The 13,103-nt window shown below is 62.3% G+C and overlaps 6 protein-coding genes across 6 annotated transcripts; 5 read left to right on the forward strand and 1 right to left on the reverse strand.

Moving 5' to 3' along the window:
• Nucleotides 1–1,118: 1,118 nt before the first annotated feature.
• On the reverse strand, nt 1,119–2,904 carry ARB_02369_3 (putative secreted lipase; the record flags this gene model as incomplete). The annotated part of the gene is made up of 2 exons (XM_062775416.1): nt 1,119–2,387; nt 2,425–2,904. 2 exons carry the CDS (start codon nt 2,902–2,904, stop codon nt 1,119–1,121), a joined length of 1,749 nt encoding a protein of 582 aa, XP_062631400.1.
• A 945-nt stretch (nt 2,905–3,849) lies between these two features.
• Nucleotides 3,850–5,637, forward strand: LOC62_07G008874 (uncharacterized protein; the record flags this gene model as incomplete). The annotated part of the gene is made up of 3 exons (XM_062775417.1): nt 3,850–5,481; nt 5,516–5,593; nt 5,629–5,637. 3 exons carry the CDS (start codon nt 3,850–3,852, stop codon nt 5,635–5,637), a joined length of 1,719 nt encoding a protein of 572 aa, XP_062631401.1.
• Nucleotides 5,638–6,302: 665 nt separating this feature from the next.
• LOC62_07G008875 (uncharacterized protein) lies at nt 6,303–6,995 on the forward strand (the record flags this gene model as incomplete). Its single annotated transcript, XM_062775418.1, has 1 exon — nt 6,303–6,995. The coding sequence occupies one exon, from the start codon at nt 6,303–6,305 to the stop codon at nt 6,993–6,995; it is 693 nt and encodes a 230-aa protein (XP_062631402.1).
• A 339-nt stretch (nt 6,996–7,334) lies between these two features.
• LOC62_07G008876 (uncharacterized protein) lies at nt 7,335–8,138 on the forward strand (the record flags this gene model as incomplete). Its single annotated transcript, XM_062775419.1, has 1 exon — nt 7,335–8,138. One exon carries the CDS (start codon nt 7,335–7,337, stop codon nt 8,136–8,138), a length of 804 nt encoding a protein of 267 aa, XP_062631403.1.
• Nucleotides 8,139–8,398: 260 nt separating this feature from the next.
• On the forward strand, nt 8,399–9,619 carry LOC62_07G008877 (uncharacterized protein; the record flags this gene model as incomplete). The annotated part of the gene is made up of 1 exon (XM_062775420.1): nt 8,399–9,619. The coding sequence occupies one exon, from the start codon at nt 8,399–8,401 to the stop codon at nt 9,617–9,619; it is 1,221 nt and encodes a 406-aa protein (XP_062631404.1).
• Nucleotides 9,620–10,062: 443 nt separating this feature from the next.
• LOC62_07G008878 (uncharacterized protein) lies at nt 10,063–12,960 on the forward strand (the record flags this gene model as incomplete). Its single annotated transcript, XM_062775421.1, has 1 exon — nt 10,063–12,960. One exon carries the CDS (start codon nt 10,063–10,065, stop codon nt 12,958–12,960), a length of 2,898 nt encoding a protein of 965 aa, XP_062631405.1.
• Nucleotides 12,961–13,103: the final 143 nt, after the last annotated feature.

Raw genomic sequence — 13,103 nt, forward strand, 5'->3', positions numbered from 1 at the left:
CATACGCGTTCTTCTACTTCAAACTATACTGATACTCGTGAACTCCCGATCTCGTGACGTAACTAACTCCTCTGTCCTCGTGTAGCGATACCTTGAAGGACTCTCTCATTGCGATATCCATTCAATGGTCTGTGCGTGTCAGCCGCCGCACTCTTCTCAATTCCGGGCGGATGTGCACTCACTCTGATGCCCAGGTGCAGGCACCGTCATTATCTCTGACGTGCCAGTCAGCACTTTCCCCGCCAAAACAGCGTCGAACTCACCATTATCACCAACGCCACCTTCACCGCCACCTCTACTAGATGACAGTAGGGTGGAACTCTGAGAAGTAATGCCACACGATCCGTCCCCCGCTCTGCAGTTGCAGCATACGGCGGTGCAGAGTGACGTGTGCATGCTGCGCGATAGTCTGCGGGCGCTCCGGGCCGGCGGGGCGCACGGCCTCGGTGTGTGTAGGCGGGATGATGCGTGCCATGCGTGGTGTGTGGCTTGTGGTGTGTGGCTTGTGGTGTGTAGCAGTGTCTTTCAGTGGTTGGCTCAAGTGATTGTTTCAGCACGGTATGCTACTGCTTGCTGCTGGTTTCGGAGCGGCATGCACCTCGCTGCAGAGGGAGATATATACCATGTCCCGATGTCTGCGTCGTCGGTGGTGCGGACTCGTCGACGTCGGTCCCGGCTCTGGCGGTGGGTGGCGAATGTGCAGTACGACGCGGAGGCCGCGGCCGGGATCCATCATCGTACAGTAATTATTGTGCTGCGCGCTCGCTATGATGTATGTACATGCATGCATCATCTGCATCGTCCCACCCACTCCGTCACAGTGTTGGGTCGAGGCACTGGTGCTAGGCGCGCTGAGGGCTGAGGAGGTCATCGACACGGGTCGCTGGCTCGTCGTCGCCACTCGTCATCCCGGTTACTCATCGATTTGTGCCTTCCGGCGTTCCTCCCCTAGCCCAGTTATCGCGGAGTGGGTCGCACCTGGGCCCCCACGTTGAGGCGTCGATAACCGCTGGGGACTGCTCAGTGGGATCCTCGCCGCGACTGTCGCTCCGCCCACGCCCATACCCCCAACAACTTGCATGTATCCCCTTCTACACCATATGTATGTTCTCTACTGCTCAAATCTGGAACACGCTCGGATTGGCACTGAGCACGTCGTACGACGCACTCCTGAACGTATCGGCGATGGTCTCATAGTTGAGCAGGTTAAACTTGATCATTGTGCGGCTCTTCGTGTCGTACTTTGGCCAGTTGAAGCTGACTGCGCTCGCGGTCGAGGTACCCCCCGATGCGTTGTTTGGGTCGAGGTTGTACACAAAGTTGGCGTAGTAGCTCTGGATACCCTTGACCCCTGCGCTGGACAGACCGACGCCAAAGTGCACCGAGTTGAGGTCGCTGCCGTGGAAGGTACCCAGCACGGGCGTGCCGTAGTAGTACGAGGAGAGGTATGACCACGCCGGGATCGAGGGGTTGTTTGTCGTCGTGGCAGTCAGTTGGATCCGGCGCGCGAGTATGAAGGTCAGGTCGCCGAGGATAGACGCGAGGCGCTTGAAGCCAATGTACCACTCGTTCAACACGCCCGTGCCGTACGGCCACCCGTCCCAGATCCACGGCGAGTACGAGTTGACCAGCTGTGCGACAGTTGCCGTGGGCCCGTTGGGGAAGAGCACCGTGTTGAGGTACGACGTGATGAGGTCGGTCGTCGCGGACGAGTTGGCCTGGAACAAGGTGAACAAGGTGCCCTCGTCCTCCTGGTTGCCCGAGATCATCGGCATGGCGGCATACTTGTTCTGCTTGGCAAGGACGTCGGTGCTGGCGGTGAGCACCTTGCCGTCCGGGCGGGGGAGGTAGCTGAGCGCGATCGAGGTGTAGCTCAGCATCCCGGGGACCGAGTTGGCCGCCTTGAGGAAGTCGGCGTACGGCAGCCCGCGGAGACAGTTGAGCGTGTCGGCCTGTCCAGCACAGACAGTCTGCGAGACAACGCGGTCGTAGATTGCCTGCGCTCGGGGCGAGTCGACCGGCGCAGCGGGAGCGATACCGCCCGAGTTCATGATGCCGCCGCGGAACAACGGGTTGCCCTTGTACTTGTTGTTGCCGTCGTACAGGCACATCTGGTTCCAGACGGAGATGGCGCCGGCCGACTCGCCCCAGATGGTCACCTTTGATGGGTCGCCGCCGAACGCCGCAATGTTGTCCGCCGTCCACTCGAGCCCTATCCGCTGGTCGAGGTGGCCCAGGTTGGCCGCGCCGGCAGCCTTGATCTCCTTTCCTGGCATGAATCCGAAGCCCCCGACGCGGTAGTTGACGGCTACCAAGACGAATGGCTTGCCGAGCGCGACCGAGTTGGCGACGAGGGAGCCGCCGTCATACTGGCTGTTGTAGCCCATCTACGTGTGTCAGTGGGGGTGGCTTGGCTTGGCTTACCTCGAAGCCGCCGCCGAAGATCCAGAACAGAACAGGCAGGTTAGCCCCTGCGACTGTGCCCTTGGGGCGGTAGACGTTGATGTTGAGGCAGTCCTCCTGCGCCTTGGTGCTCGAAATGTAGAACGGGTTGGCGGCGACCGAGTTGAGCACCTGCGAGATAATGTCGTTTGCCGATGCGTCCGCCAGCATCTGGGGGCACGCGGGCGCCTGCTGCGTCGCGTCAAAGTTGGTGAGCGGGGTCGTGATCCTGACGGGCGGGGCGAGGCGGAGCGGCCCGACGGGCGGCTGCGCGAACGGGATGCCAGTAAACGCTTCGGCGTCGTTGCGTGCCAGGCCGATCAGGCTGCCGGCCGGCGTCGTGATCGTGACCGTTGGAAAGGTGCCCCGCGCGCCGAGGTTGTTGACATTGTCGCCGACGGTGACATATGGTCCCGGCGCCGCGAGCGCCGCAGCGGCCGACAGGACGAGCGCGAGGAGCATGCTGGTGGTCGTGAGTGCTGGGGGTGGTGTCGGCTTCAACTCTCAACGGCTGGCTTATATACATACTGCCCAGGCCCCGACGCAATTGATCGAGGCACCATCATTCTCGAAGCGAGCATGCTGGCATCGGTTCATGACAATGTTCCAAAATGAGAGACATCAGGGAGAGTCACCATCCCCACCGCAGTTTGTCACCTTGGAACAGAGTGGGCTTGCTCGCGTGAGGCCAGCAGCACGCGAGTCTGAAACTGTATCTATTTGCCGGAATCTTGTCATGTCGGCGATTAGACCTTATGTAGCATAATAGGACGGGATCGGGAAGATGTCAATGTCACAGTGAACGGCGAGCGAGCGCAGGACTCCGACGCCCCGCAAAAAGCGGCGCTTCGGGATGGGATTCACTGCCATTATGTGCATGCATGCACGCAGGCATGCAAATCCGCGGCATTGTGGCATGACGTCGATGAGGTGTGGGGCCGCGGACAGTTAATGAGCTAGTGCCAAGTTGTGGGGAGGACGTTGATAAGTATGGACTTGGCGACTCGAGCCATGTTGATCCGTTCCGAAGAAGGCTCGAGCCGCCGAGGACGACGACTCGCTCCATCGGCGGCTCGACAATGTCCGGGTAAGTAGACAAGCGCCACACCTCGCTTGGGCACTTGTTCGGGTCAGGTTGTTGCTGCACCCCAAAGTGTCGCTCCCAACACTCTGAAAGCCTTGCTTACCTCGCCGGGCGCACCTCTGGCCCTCTCTGGTTTCAAAGTTGTTGTTGTCAAGAAGAGAGACGCGTGCCACATGCGTCGTCGCGTCGTCGTCGAGGAACGAGGAACGAGCAGGTCGAGTTCGAGATCGAGTCACGTGACTTTTGCAACAATGACGACAACATCGACGCAATGTTCGAAGTTGGAACATTTCTTTGTCTCACTCTCTCTCTGCGCGACAACAATGTCGGCCACACCCCTCCCTCTCGAGCTCATAGGACTCATCGTTCTAGAGCTCGCGGACAATGGCGACACGGCGACCCTCGCCTCGCTGGCGCGCTGCAACTCGACGCTCAACGAGCTGGCAACGCTCCCACTCTACCGCCGGCTGGTGCTGACTCGTCGTAACGCGGCGCGCCTCTTCCATGGCCTCGACTACAAGCCTCCACGTCCACCCATGACCAAAGCCGAGTACGAAGCCGGACTGGCCGCGTTTGCAGAGCGCTTCAGCGACCTCTTCGACCCGGAGAACGAGCTCGAGGAGGAAGACGACGGCGACTGGCCGCACAGCAACTGGATCGACCAGCCAGACACGGACGACGACCTCGCGCCCTCGGCCGACGATCTGCGCGCCGTGTCCCCTAGTGACTGGGCACGCCGGCTCGAACTCCTCGCCATGTGCACCCACCTCACTATTCTCCAAGTGCCCGAAGAGGGGTTCGTGGCCGCCCTCCCTAAGGCCGTCAAGACGGACGACGACGACAAGCCCCTGCAGCTCTTCCCCAATGTTACCCACCTCGCCATTGGCAATCGCGCTGTTCTCACACTCTCAAACTACAGCGCCCGCATGATCTATGACGACCCCGAGCACCCGCTCGCCGCCCTCATCGACAAGGGCGTCCTCGGCCGCCCGCACTCGGCATGCATCACCTGTGTCCCCGACGAAGGCGTCCCAGGCATCCCGCCCAACTACATCTACCATCTCTTCGCCGACACAAAGCTCGACAAGATTGAGGAGGACCAGGTCAGGTTCGTCTTGTCCGAGTTTGGCCAGCACTACTACACGACCAACCTTGGCCGCACCCAGGTCGCTGCCGATGCCCTCCCGGACAGCGTCGTCAGCCTGACGTCTCATGCCATGCGGTACTCTGGCCCACGCGAAAGCCAAGCCCTCCGAGGGCCTGACCACGACGCTGGTATCGGCCTTCCATTCGTTGGCGGCACGCAGGACCGCACATACCGCGTGTTTTACGACAGTGCCGAGATCGACTCACAGCAGGAGCGCGCCGACACCGTCGCCCTCGCCCTCAAGCTGTCAGCCCCAACTTCCGACCTCGGCCCCTGCGAGATGTGGGAGCATATCGATGTGACCAACGGTGTCGATAATGGCACTGTCAAGGGCATACAGACTGCTGTGCAGAGTCTTCTTGCTAGCGACCCGGCAGGCTATGCTCGACGAACAGTCAGCTTCTGCGGGGCCGCTGTTTCACTGGTCCCTTGGATCGAAGAGGACCGTGATACAGAACTCGAGGCCGCCCACGTCGCTGCCAAGGACGAATACAATCGGCTCGTTGGCGAAGTGCGCGATAAGGAGAACGCGCGACGCGAAGCGCGCAAACAGGCTACGTTTGCCGCGACCTATACCGTTCTCCTGCCTGGACAAGCCAAAGAGCTGCAGCCTGCGAAGGAGAAGATGGTTGAAGCGCAATTAATTGTGGCCCAGAAGCGACGAGAGGCAAATGCCGCCACCAGCGCCTGGGCGGCAACGAAGGACGCAAACGCCAAAGCCGCCGCCCAGACGGCCATGGATGCTGCCAGTGCTGCACTTACAACGGCCCAGAAGGCCAACAAAGCGTTGTCCGCGGAGTACCACAATGTGAGACTTTGCCTCGTCAGCGCTGACTTTATAGGGCCTGAACGCAGCCCTCCTCATCTCCGCGGCCCAAACGAGGACCGATGGGTCGGAAGATACCGACGGGAAGGATGCGGTGCGGCGTGCCGAGGCTGAGTGCGATGCTGCTAGCCAGGCTAAGGATCAATCCTTCGAAAGCATGGTGGAGGCTAGTAAGGCCGCCGACGAAAGACGTGACGCCAATTGTCGCGCACGGATCGAGAGCAGTAGCGGCGCTCACCCGTCCTTCAAGCCCGAAGATCGCTTCAAGTTCACCTTGTCCGCGGACGCTGCGCCTTGCAACGTATGCGGCCTCAAGCACGTCACCGAGTTTGGCATCCGCGAGCAGGTGGCCAATGCCTGGGGGGCGCGGGTGTTGTGAAGAGGAGAGAGAGCGTCGGGCGACGGTGTGGAGTAGAGGTGCGGAGATGAGGTGGGAGGCTCGAGTGTGAAGGTGAAGTGCATGTGCGGAGGCTCGCCACTCGGTGAGGATGCTGTGAGGGAAGGATTACACTTCGCCCGGGGTGTGCTTGAGGGCGACGAGGTTGTTCAATTAGACGACGTTGTACATATCATTTTCGGTGCGGAAGACGACAAAGACGAGGGCACTCGCTGTGCTCCAATAATACTCTTGAGGCGCCATGCGTCAAGGTCAACTGACCGCGGAAGACAACACGACGGCGACACGTGCAGATGACCGCGCCTCCAAGTCGTTTCATACCTCGCCGCTCGCCGAGGGCCTATCCCCGCAGGTCATGACGACACCGCAACTGACAACACCCACTAACGTCCCCCACTCACCAACGATGGGCTGCACATCCTCTACCCCGGTCGACGACGACCCGCTGGCGCGGCGCGCCATAGCCCCAGCGGGCGCGTTCGACTTCTCGACTCCGGACGGCAAGCAGCGCGTCGAGCAATGGCACCGCGCGATGGCGCCCGAGCTCCCGCCGCTTCTCGACGAGCCGGTACGCTGGGCGGCCGCGCTGCCGTCTTGCCTGTTGGTGATGCTGTACCTCGTCGACCTGGGGAAGGGGTACCCTGACGTCGCCATCGCGTTCGGCGACACCAAGGGCAACATCACCCTCTCTTTCGAGGCGGCGCAGGCGCTCGGCCGCTCGGACGAGGAGCACGCCGAGCTGCAGAAGTCTGTCGCGCGCCCGTGGATGCGGCTGTGCTACGGCGCCGGTGAGCTCGGGCTCGACCGGCCTGCGCGCATGGTCGTCTACTACCTCCCGAAGCAGGCAGAGGGGAACAACTTGGACATCGACTTCGCGTGGACGCTGGACAAGCTCGGCCCCCGGAAGTACCGCGACGACAACGACAACGCCCTCAAGGGCATCCACGACTGGTACGACGCGCTCAAGGCCGGCGGGGTACCCGCGGCGCAGGCGTACCTTGACAAGTATAAGAACCCCAACGTCGCTGAGCCGTCGGCGGGCGCGCGGATCGATCTCAGTCCTCCGGCGCAGGCGGAGGAGGCTAATGTGCGTGTGTGAGCTGGACGCGGTGAAAGGACATTGGGGGAAGGTGCTTCTGGGGCTTGTAATTGCTCAGCCTCGGACCAGTTGAGAAGAGAAGATCGAGCATATCTTGAAGCAGTGTACATTACAGAATCGAATGGACTGGGTCAGCCGTGCATGACGGCCAGAGGCGGTCAAGTGACGCACGCCAAGGACACGACAACATCAGCCCACTCTGTCTCGGCCATATCTCTTCGCCTTGACACGGCGGCCTTGGCATCCATGGCCGTCAGATCGACGGCACTGCCTCGCCGTTTCATATGAATAGCCGCGGCTGTTGATGCTGATGTTGCAACAAGATAACTACCACCAACAATGGGCTGCACACCTTCAGCACCAGTGAACAATCCGGCACCAGCAATGCAGCAACGCCCGGCAGCACCACCCGCAGCCCCGCCGGCCGCGCCTCAAGCAGCACCGACACCCAAGACGCCTGGCGGCGCTCCCCCTCCGCCGTTCGACTACGCCACGGCCGATAGCCAAGCTCGCGTCGCGGCCTTCCAAGAGAAACTCAGGAGCGTCCTCTCCCTCTTCCTCGAAGAGCCGGCCCGCTGGGCGGCTTCCATCCCAGACTGCCGCATGGTCCTCATCTACCTCGTGGATCTGGGTGGCGAGCCGTACTGCGACGTCGCGTTCGAGCACACGGACCGCAGCGTGTCGTCCGTGGCGGACATCATCGCGAAGGGCCACCCGCGAGCGAGGGACGGCAGTATCCACAGCTTGGTCGGGCCGGTCGCGATCCCGTGGTTCATCCTGTGCGAGGGGAGCTACAGCGTTCTCGGCGCCGACAGCAACGCACTTCCCTGGCTCGAGAACCCCGGCGTGCTCGGCGTCGACCGGCCCGCGCGCATGGTCCTCTCGTACGTGACGCTGCCTACCAACGAGAAGAACTTTGCCGTCGACTTTAGCTGGACGCCCGCGATGGCCGGCGCCGGCGTGTACGACGGGATGACTGGCGCGGCCGAGTGGCTCCGCCAGCTCAAGGCCGGGGGGATCAACGCCTCGCAGCGCTTTCTCGACCAGTACAAGCCGCGTAACACGCCTGAGCCATCGCTGGTTGCGCGTGTATTCATCAACCCGCTTGCTAACACTGGCGAGGAGGGCAATGTGAGAGTGTGACAGCTCCAGCTCCGGATGTTTGACAATGCGGGCATGTGAACGTCATTCCAGTGCTGGAATCGGTGCAAAATGCCCGTCTCCGCGATTTTAATGTTTCGTCCTCTTCTTGCTCTCGTCTGACGCGCCTGATGCATGCATGGCATCAAGAGTGGGACAAACATGGCCCGAGTGGGGCAGGTCGCGCTGCTCGTCTCCACACATGATGATAAGAGTGGGGTCGACTGACATGACAAGCTTCACTCCCACCTTCCGACAACAACATGGGCTGCACCTCTTCCACACCGATCCACGACCCTCCGCCAGAGCACCGCGGACCGCCGGCACCGGCGCCACCGGCGCCACAGGCCTCGTCTGTCAAGACGACGCCGGCCAAGGTCGAAGCCTTCCAAGCCAAGTTTGCCGAGCTGCTCCCCAGGACGGTGCGGGAGGTCTGGCAACTCTGGACCGAGCACGTCCCCGAGACGACCTCACTCAGCATCTACCTCGCGATCATTCCCGCCGATCTAATCCTGGCCTATGTGGTCAACGGCGAGCCTGGAGGGCCCCAGCCACCTGAAGATCCAACGCGGTTCACCAACACGTTCATGCCGATCGCCATGCTGGGCGGGCCCCGTACCCGCGGCGAGGACTACCCCGCGCGCATCCTCGTCCGATACACGGGTGGCGCGCCCCACGACAAGGTCGACGTCGACATGACATGGGACCCGCTGCCGTATGTCGGCGCCAGCGTCGAAGACGGGCTGAAAGACCTCTTCGCATGGCACCCTGCCGCCACCTCCCTCGGCTACGACGGGGCGCGGGACACCGTGAACCGCAAGGGGGGCGTCGTGGCCCCGAGCGATGCCGTGCTCCGCGGTGTCGCAGTCGACGATGTCACCCCCAAGTCGTTCACCTGGTCGGCAGACTTCAAGCGCCGCCTCGGAGCCGACCTTACGATGCCGACAGCAGCTAAGGCGCGCGATTTTGACGCGGCGCTCGCGCGGGCCGTTCCCTCGGTCGTGCGCGGGCTCTGGCGCCTGTGGGAGTCCTCAATCCCCGGCGCCAACGAGATAAACGTGTTCGCCGCCCTCTTCTCAAGCGGCATGCTCATGTCCAACGTGGCGGCCGGGAAGGGCGGCGACGAGCCTGACATGATGGCGCAGATGGGGCTCATACAGGAGATCAACGGCCTGACGCCCCTCACCGAGCGTGGCGCGGGACAGCGTGGCGTCGACTTCCCCGCTCTCCTGCTTATCCGCTACAAGCCCAACAGCGTCGATATCGACGTTGTATGGGACCCCGCCATTACTGGCGACTATGGCGGCGCGACACGCAAGATGCACGACTGGCGCGCCTCGATGGCCGAACAGGGCCACGAGGCCGCCAAGCGGGCCGTCATCCCCAACGGCGCCGACGAGACGGCCGTCGGCGTCCCTGTCAGCCAGCTGTCGGCGCGTTCGTTCCAGTGGTCCGAGAATTTCAAGGCCAGACTGGGCGCGTAGGAGGTAGTACGGGGTGTTCATGTAGCCTGCGTTGTATAGGGTGATGATACCTTTGCCTGGGAGAATGGTGGCTTTGTAGTGAAGTAGGGTTGGATGCTGCCTCAAACGACCGACTTGCGTGCCCGACAAGCCCCTCCGTCCACTGCCTGCTCCGATGTCGAAAGCCGCCATGGTCATTGATTGACTCGGAGGAGGCTGAGGTGCTCCGTCATCGTCGGTCGGCACAATGTCTTGGCGGCCGGATGGCCAGACATTGTCAACACCTCGCGGCGGGGTTTCCCCTGGTACCTTGAGGTCATTCCGGTGCAGTAATCGATGCACAAATGCCCGCCTCCGCTCGTCTCGTGAGATGCGCCGAAACCAACAATGGTCATGTAAGGATGAGAACCAGCACGCATGCACTACATGCTCACCACTACCACCACGCCGGACACTATGCGACGATGAGCGACTCGGATGGCCCATCCCCGCTCTCACCACGAGTCAGGACGACCTCGACCAACGTCCTGGCGTTCCAGAGGGCGTTCGCCGCGGTGCTGCCTGGCATTGTGCGCGAGCTGTGGGCTCGCTGGACCAAGCACGTCCCAGACACAGACGCGATCTACATCGCCTTCCTCTTCCTCCCCGACGACTTTCAATCCGACGTCGTGGGGGAGGGCGGGAAGGCGAGCGATCTGCCCCACTCGGAGCGCGACTTCATCCCTCTCTTCAAGCCCGTCTTCGACTTGTGGAAGGAGGACGCATGGGGCGTTGACCACCCGACCCTCATTCTCATGCGGTACAACGGCGAGACGCTCGACGTCGACATGACCTGGAGCCCGTGGGACGTCGGTCAGAATCTCGCCGAAATTGAGGCAAAGTTCGAGCTGTGGTCCGTTTCTCTCGCCAGGAGAATGGGCGAGATCGCAATGCGCAAGTTCATGTTCTTCACGCCCGAGGTGCGCGCGACGAGCGGCGACGCGGCGTGCAAGGGGAAATCCCTCCACTCGCTATCTGAGCTCTCGTTCGCCTGGTCCGACCGATTCAAAGTCGCGCTCGGGCTGGCCTCACCTGCCATACCGGTACTGAGTGCCGCGACGGTCAAGAGCTTCGAGGCCGACTTTCTCGCCATCCTGCCTGACCTCGTACACGAGATATGGGCCAAGTGGTCCGTCTCCGTGCCCGAAGCCACCGAGTTTTACCTCTATGCCGCCTTCTTTCCGTTTGCAAAACTCCTGAGCACCGTCATCGCGGGCAAAGGCGGGCGCTTGCCGCCGTCAGCCGACCAATCCTTCGCCTACGAGTTTCACCCCCTGCGCAAGCTATCCGTCGGCGTGCGCGGCGTCGACTTCCCGGGCCGCATCGTGATGCGGTCTATCCGCGGCGAGAAGGTCGACATCGACATGACGTGGGACTTGAAGCGGACGCCCGCCGACCGGGAGGTCGACGTGCAAACTGAGATTCTCGGCTGGTCCCTCGCCCTCCATGAGAGGGGCTGGTATGCCGCTAACAAACTCCTCCACTCGAAACTAGGAGCGGAAACAATGCGCGGTGATGTTCTTTTGATCGCAGAGGTAGAGGGATTGACGGTCGACTCGTTCCAGTGGACTGAAGGGTTCCGCAAGACGCTCGGCGTGTGGCTGGCCCCGCAGCCCGACCGCGCCAAAGTCAAGGCGTTCGAAGCCGAGTTCGCCAAGCTCATCCCCGGCATCGTCCGCCGCATCTGGAGCAACTGGGTATCGCACGTGCCCGACGCAACCGCGATCAACATTCTCCTCGCCATCTTTCCTCTCAACGGGGTCCCCGTCGCCGTGTCCCCCAGTAACGGCGACCAGGATGCCCCGCCGCTGGAGGCGACGGTTGTGTCCAACCAGGACCTCGTCACCCCGCTGTACCGGCTCGGTGCCGGCGGCGTGCGTGGCCTCGACTTCCCCGCGTTCGTTATCATGCGATACATGTCTGACCTGGTCGACATCGACATGCGGTGGGACTTGGCGGGCACCGCGACCGACATGGGAGGGTTTATGAACACGATGCAGTCCGTCCGAGACGCCTACCGCGATGACGGCGAGGACGCGGCCAAGTTGGTCCTCCACTCAACGCCGGACAATCGCTCAAACCACGGAGACGGCATGGTCCGCGGCGTAGCTCTCGACGCGCTTACAGCAGAGTCGTTCCGCTGGTCCGAGTCCTTCCAGAAATCTCTCTACGTGTGGAAAGCCCCTGTGCCCACCGCGGCCCAGGTCGTGGCGTTTCAAGCATCCTTCGTGGGCATCCTTCCTAGCCTTGTGCGCGGGATATGGGACAGTTGGGTGCAGCACGTGCCCGAGGCGACAGGGATGAACGTCTACCTTGCACTGTTGCTCGACAAGGTGGCACTGGTCGGCGTCATGCCTCGAGATGGTGAACGCTCGCCACCACCCGACGCGGAGGACTACACGAGCCACACAGCCGCGCTGGCGAACCTCGCTGTCGGCGTCCGCGGAGCCGACTTTCCCGCCGTCATCCTGATCAAGTACCACAAGGACACGGACCGGGTGGAGCTCGAAATCCATTGGGATCCCACAGGGCAAGGCGTCGACATCCCGCTCGCGGAGGCCAGGATGGCCGAGTGGCAAGAGGAGCTCCGGAACAAGTCGGAGGCGGCAGCTAGGCGAGCCGTCCGCCTGCGGCGCGGCAAGCCGAGGGAGAGGGTCGACGAAGAAGTGACGCTCGACGGCAGGCTTGACAAGCTCACTGCGCAGTCGTTCCGCTGGTCAGAGACGTTCGCGTCACCTGTCGCCCAGACAAGGGACAAGGAACCCAGCGTGCCGACGGTGCAGGCGTTCGAGGACAAGCTGGCCGATGCCTTGCCTGGTATCCTACGATGGGCATGGGACAAGTGGACGGCGGATGTGCCGAACGCGACAGCGATCAACATGTACGCCGATCTAATGGGGCCGCTGGTGATTGTGGGCATCGCGCCTGGCGATCGTGGGCCAGCGCCACCGCTCCCGAAGCAGATGTGGATCGCCGACCTGCAGCGCTGGCTCGCCCGCCTCTTCTATGACGGTGAGCGCGGGGTCGACTACCCTGCGCGTGTGATACTCCGGTACTGCAGCTCGGACAAGGTCGACATCGACATGACGTGGGAGAACGCGCCGCCGGTCTATACGGGTCTCGGGGGCACATACAACAAGCTGGCCGAGTGGCGCGAGGCGCTCGTCGATAACTCGGATGACGAGGCCAGGTGGGTCTGGCACTCGACACCGGGGCGGCGCCCGAACCGCGGAGATGCGAGTGTCGTCGGGGTGGATGTGGGCGATCTGAGCCTCGGCTCAGTTCAGTGGTCGGAGGAGTTTAGGGAGAGGCTGGGGTTGTAAGAGGCTCGGGTGGAGGTGCATATGAGTCGAGGTTGTAGTGATGCAATACTTCGATGCCCTCTGGTGCCACACGCCACGCTGGCTCGGCTGGCGATGAACGATCCATGTGGCATACCTATCGACGATACAGCTGGCATCTCGGA

The sequence above is a fragment of the Vanrija pseudolonga genome, chromosome 7 (assembly GCF_020906515.1).
Source record: "Vanrija pseudolonga chromosome 7, complete sequence".
Lineage (NCBI taxonomy): Eukaryota > Fungi > Basidiomycota > Tremellomycetes > Trichosporonales > Trichosporonaceae > Vanrija > Vanrija pseudolonga.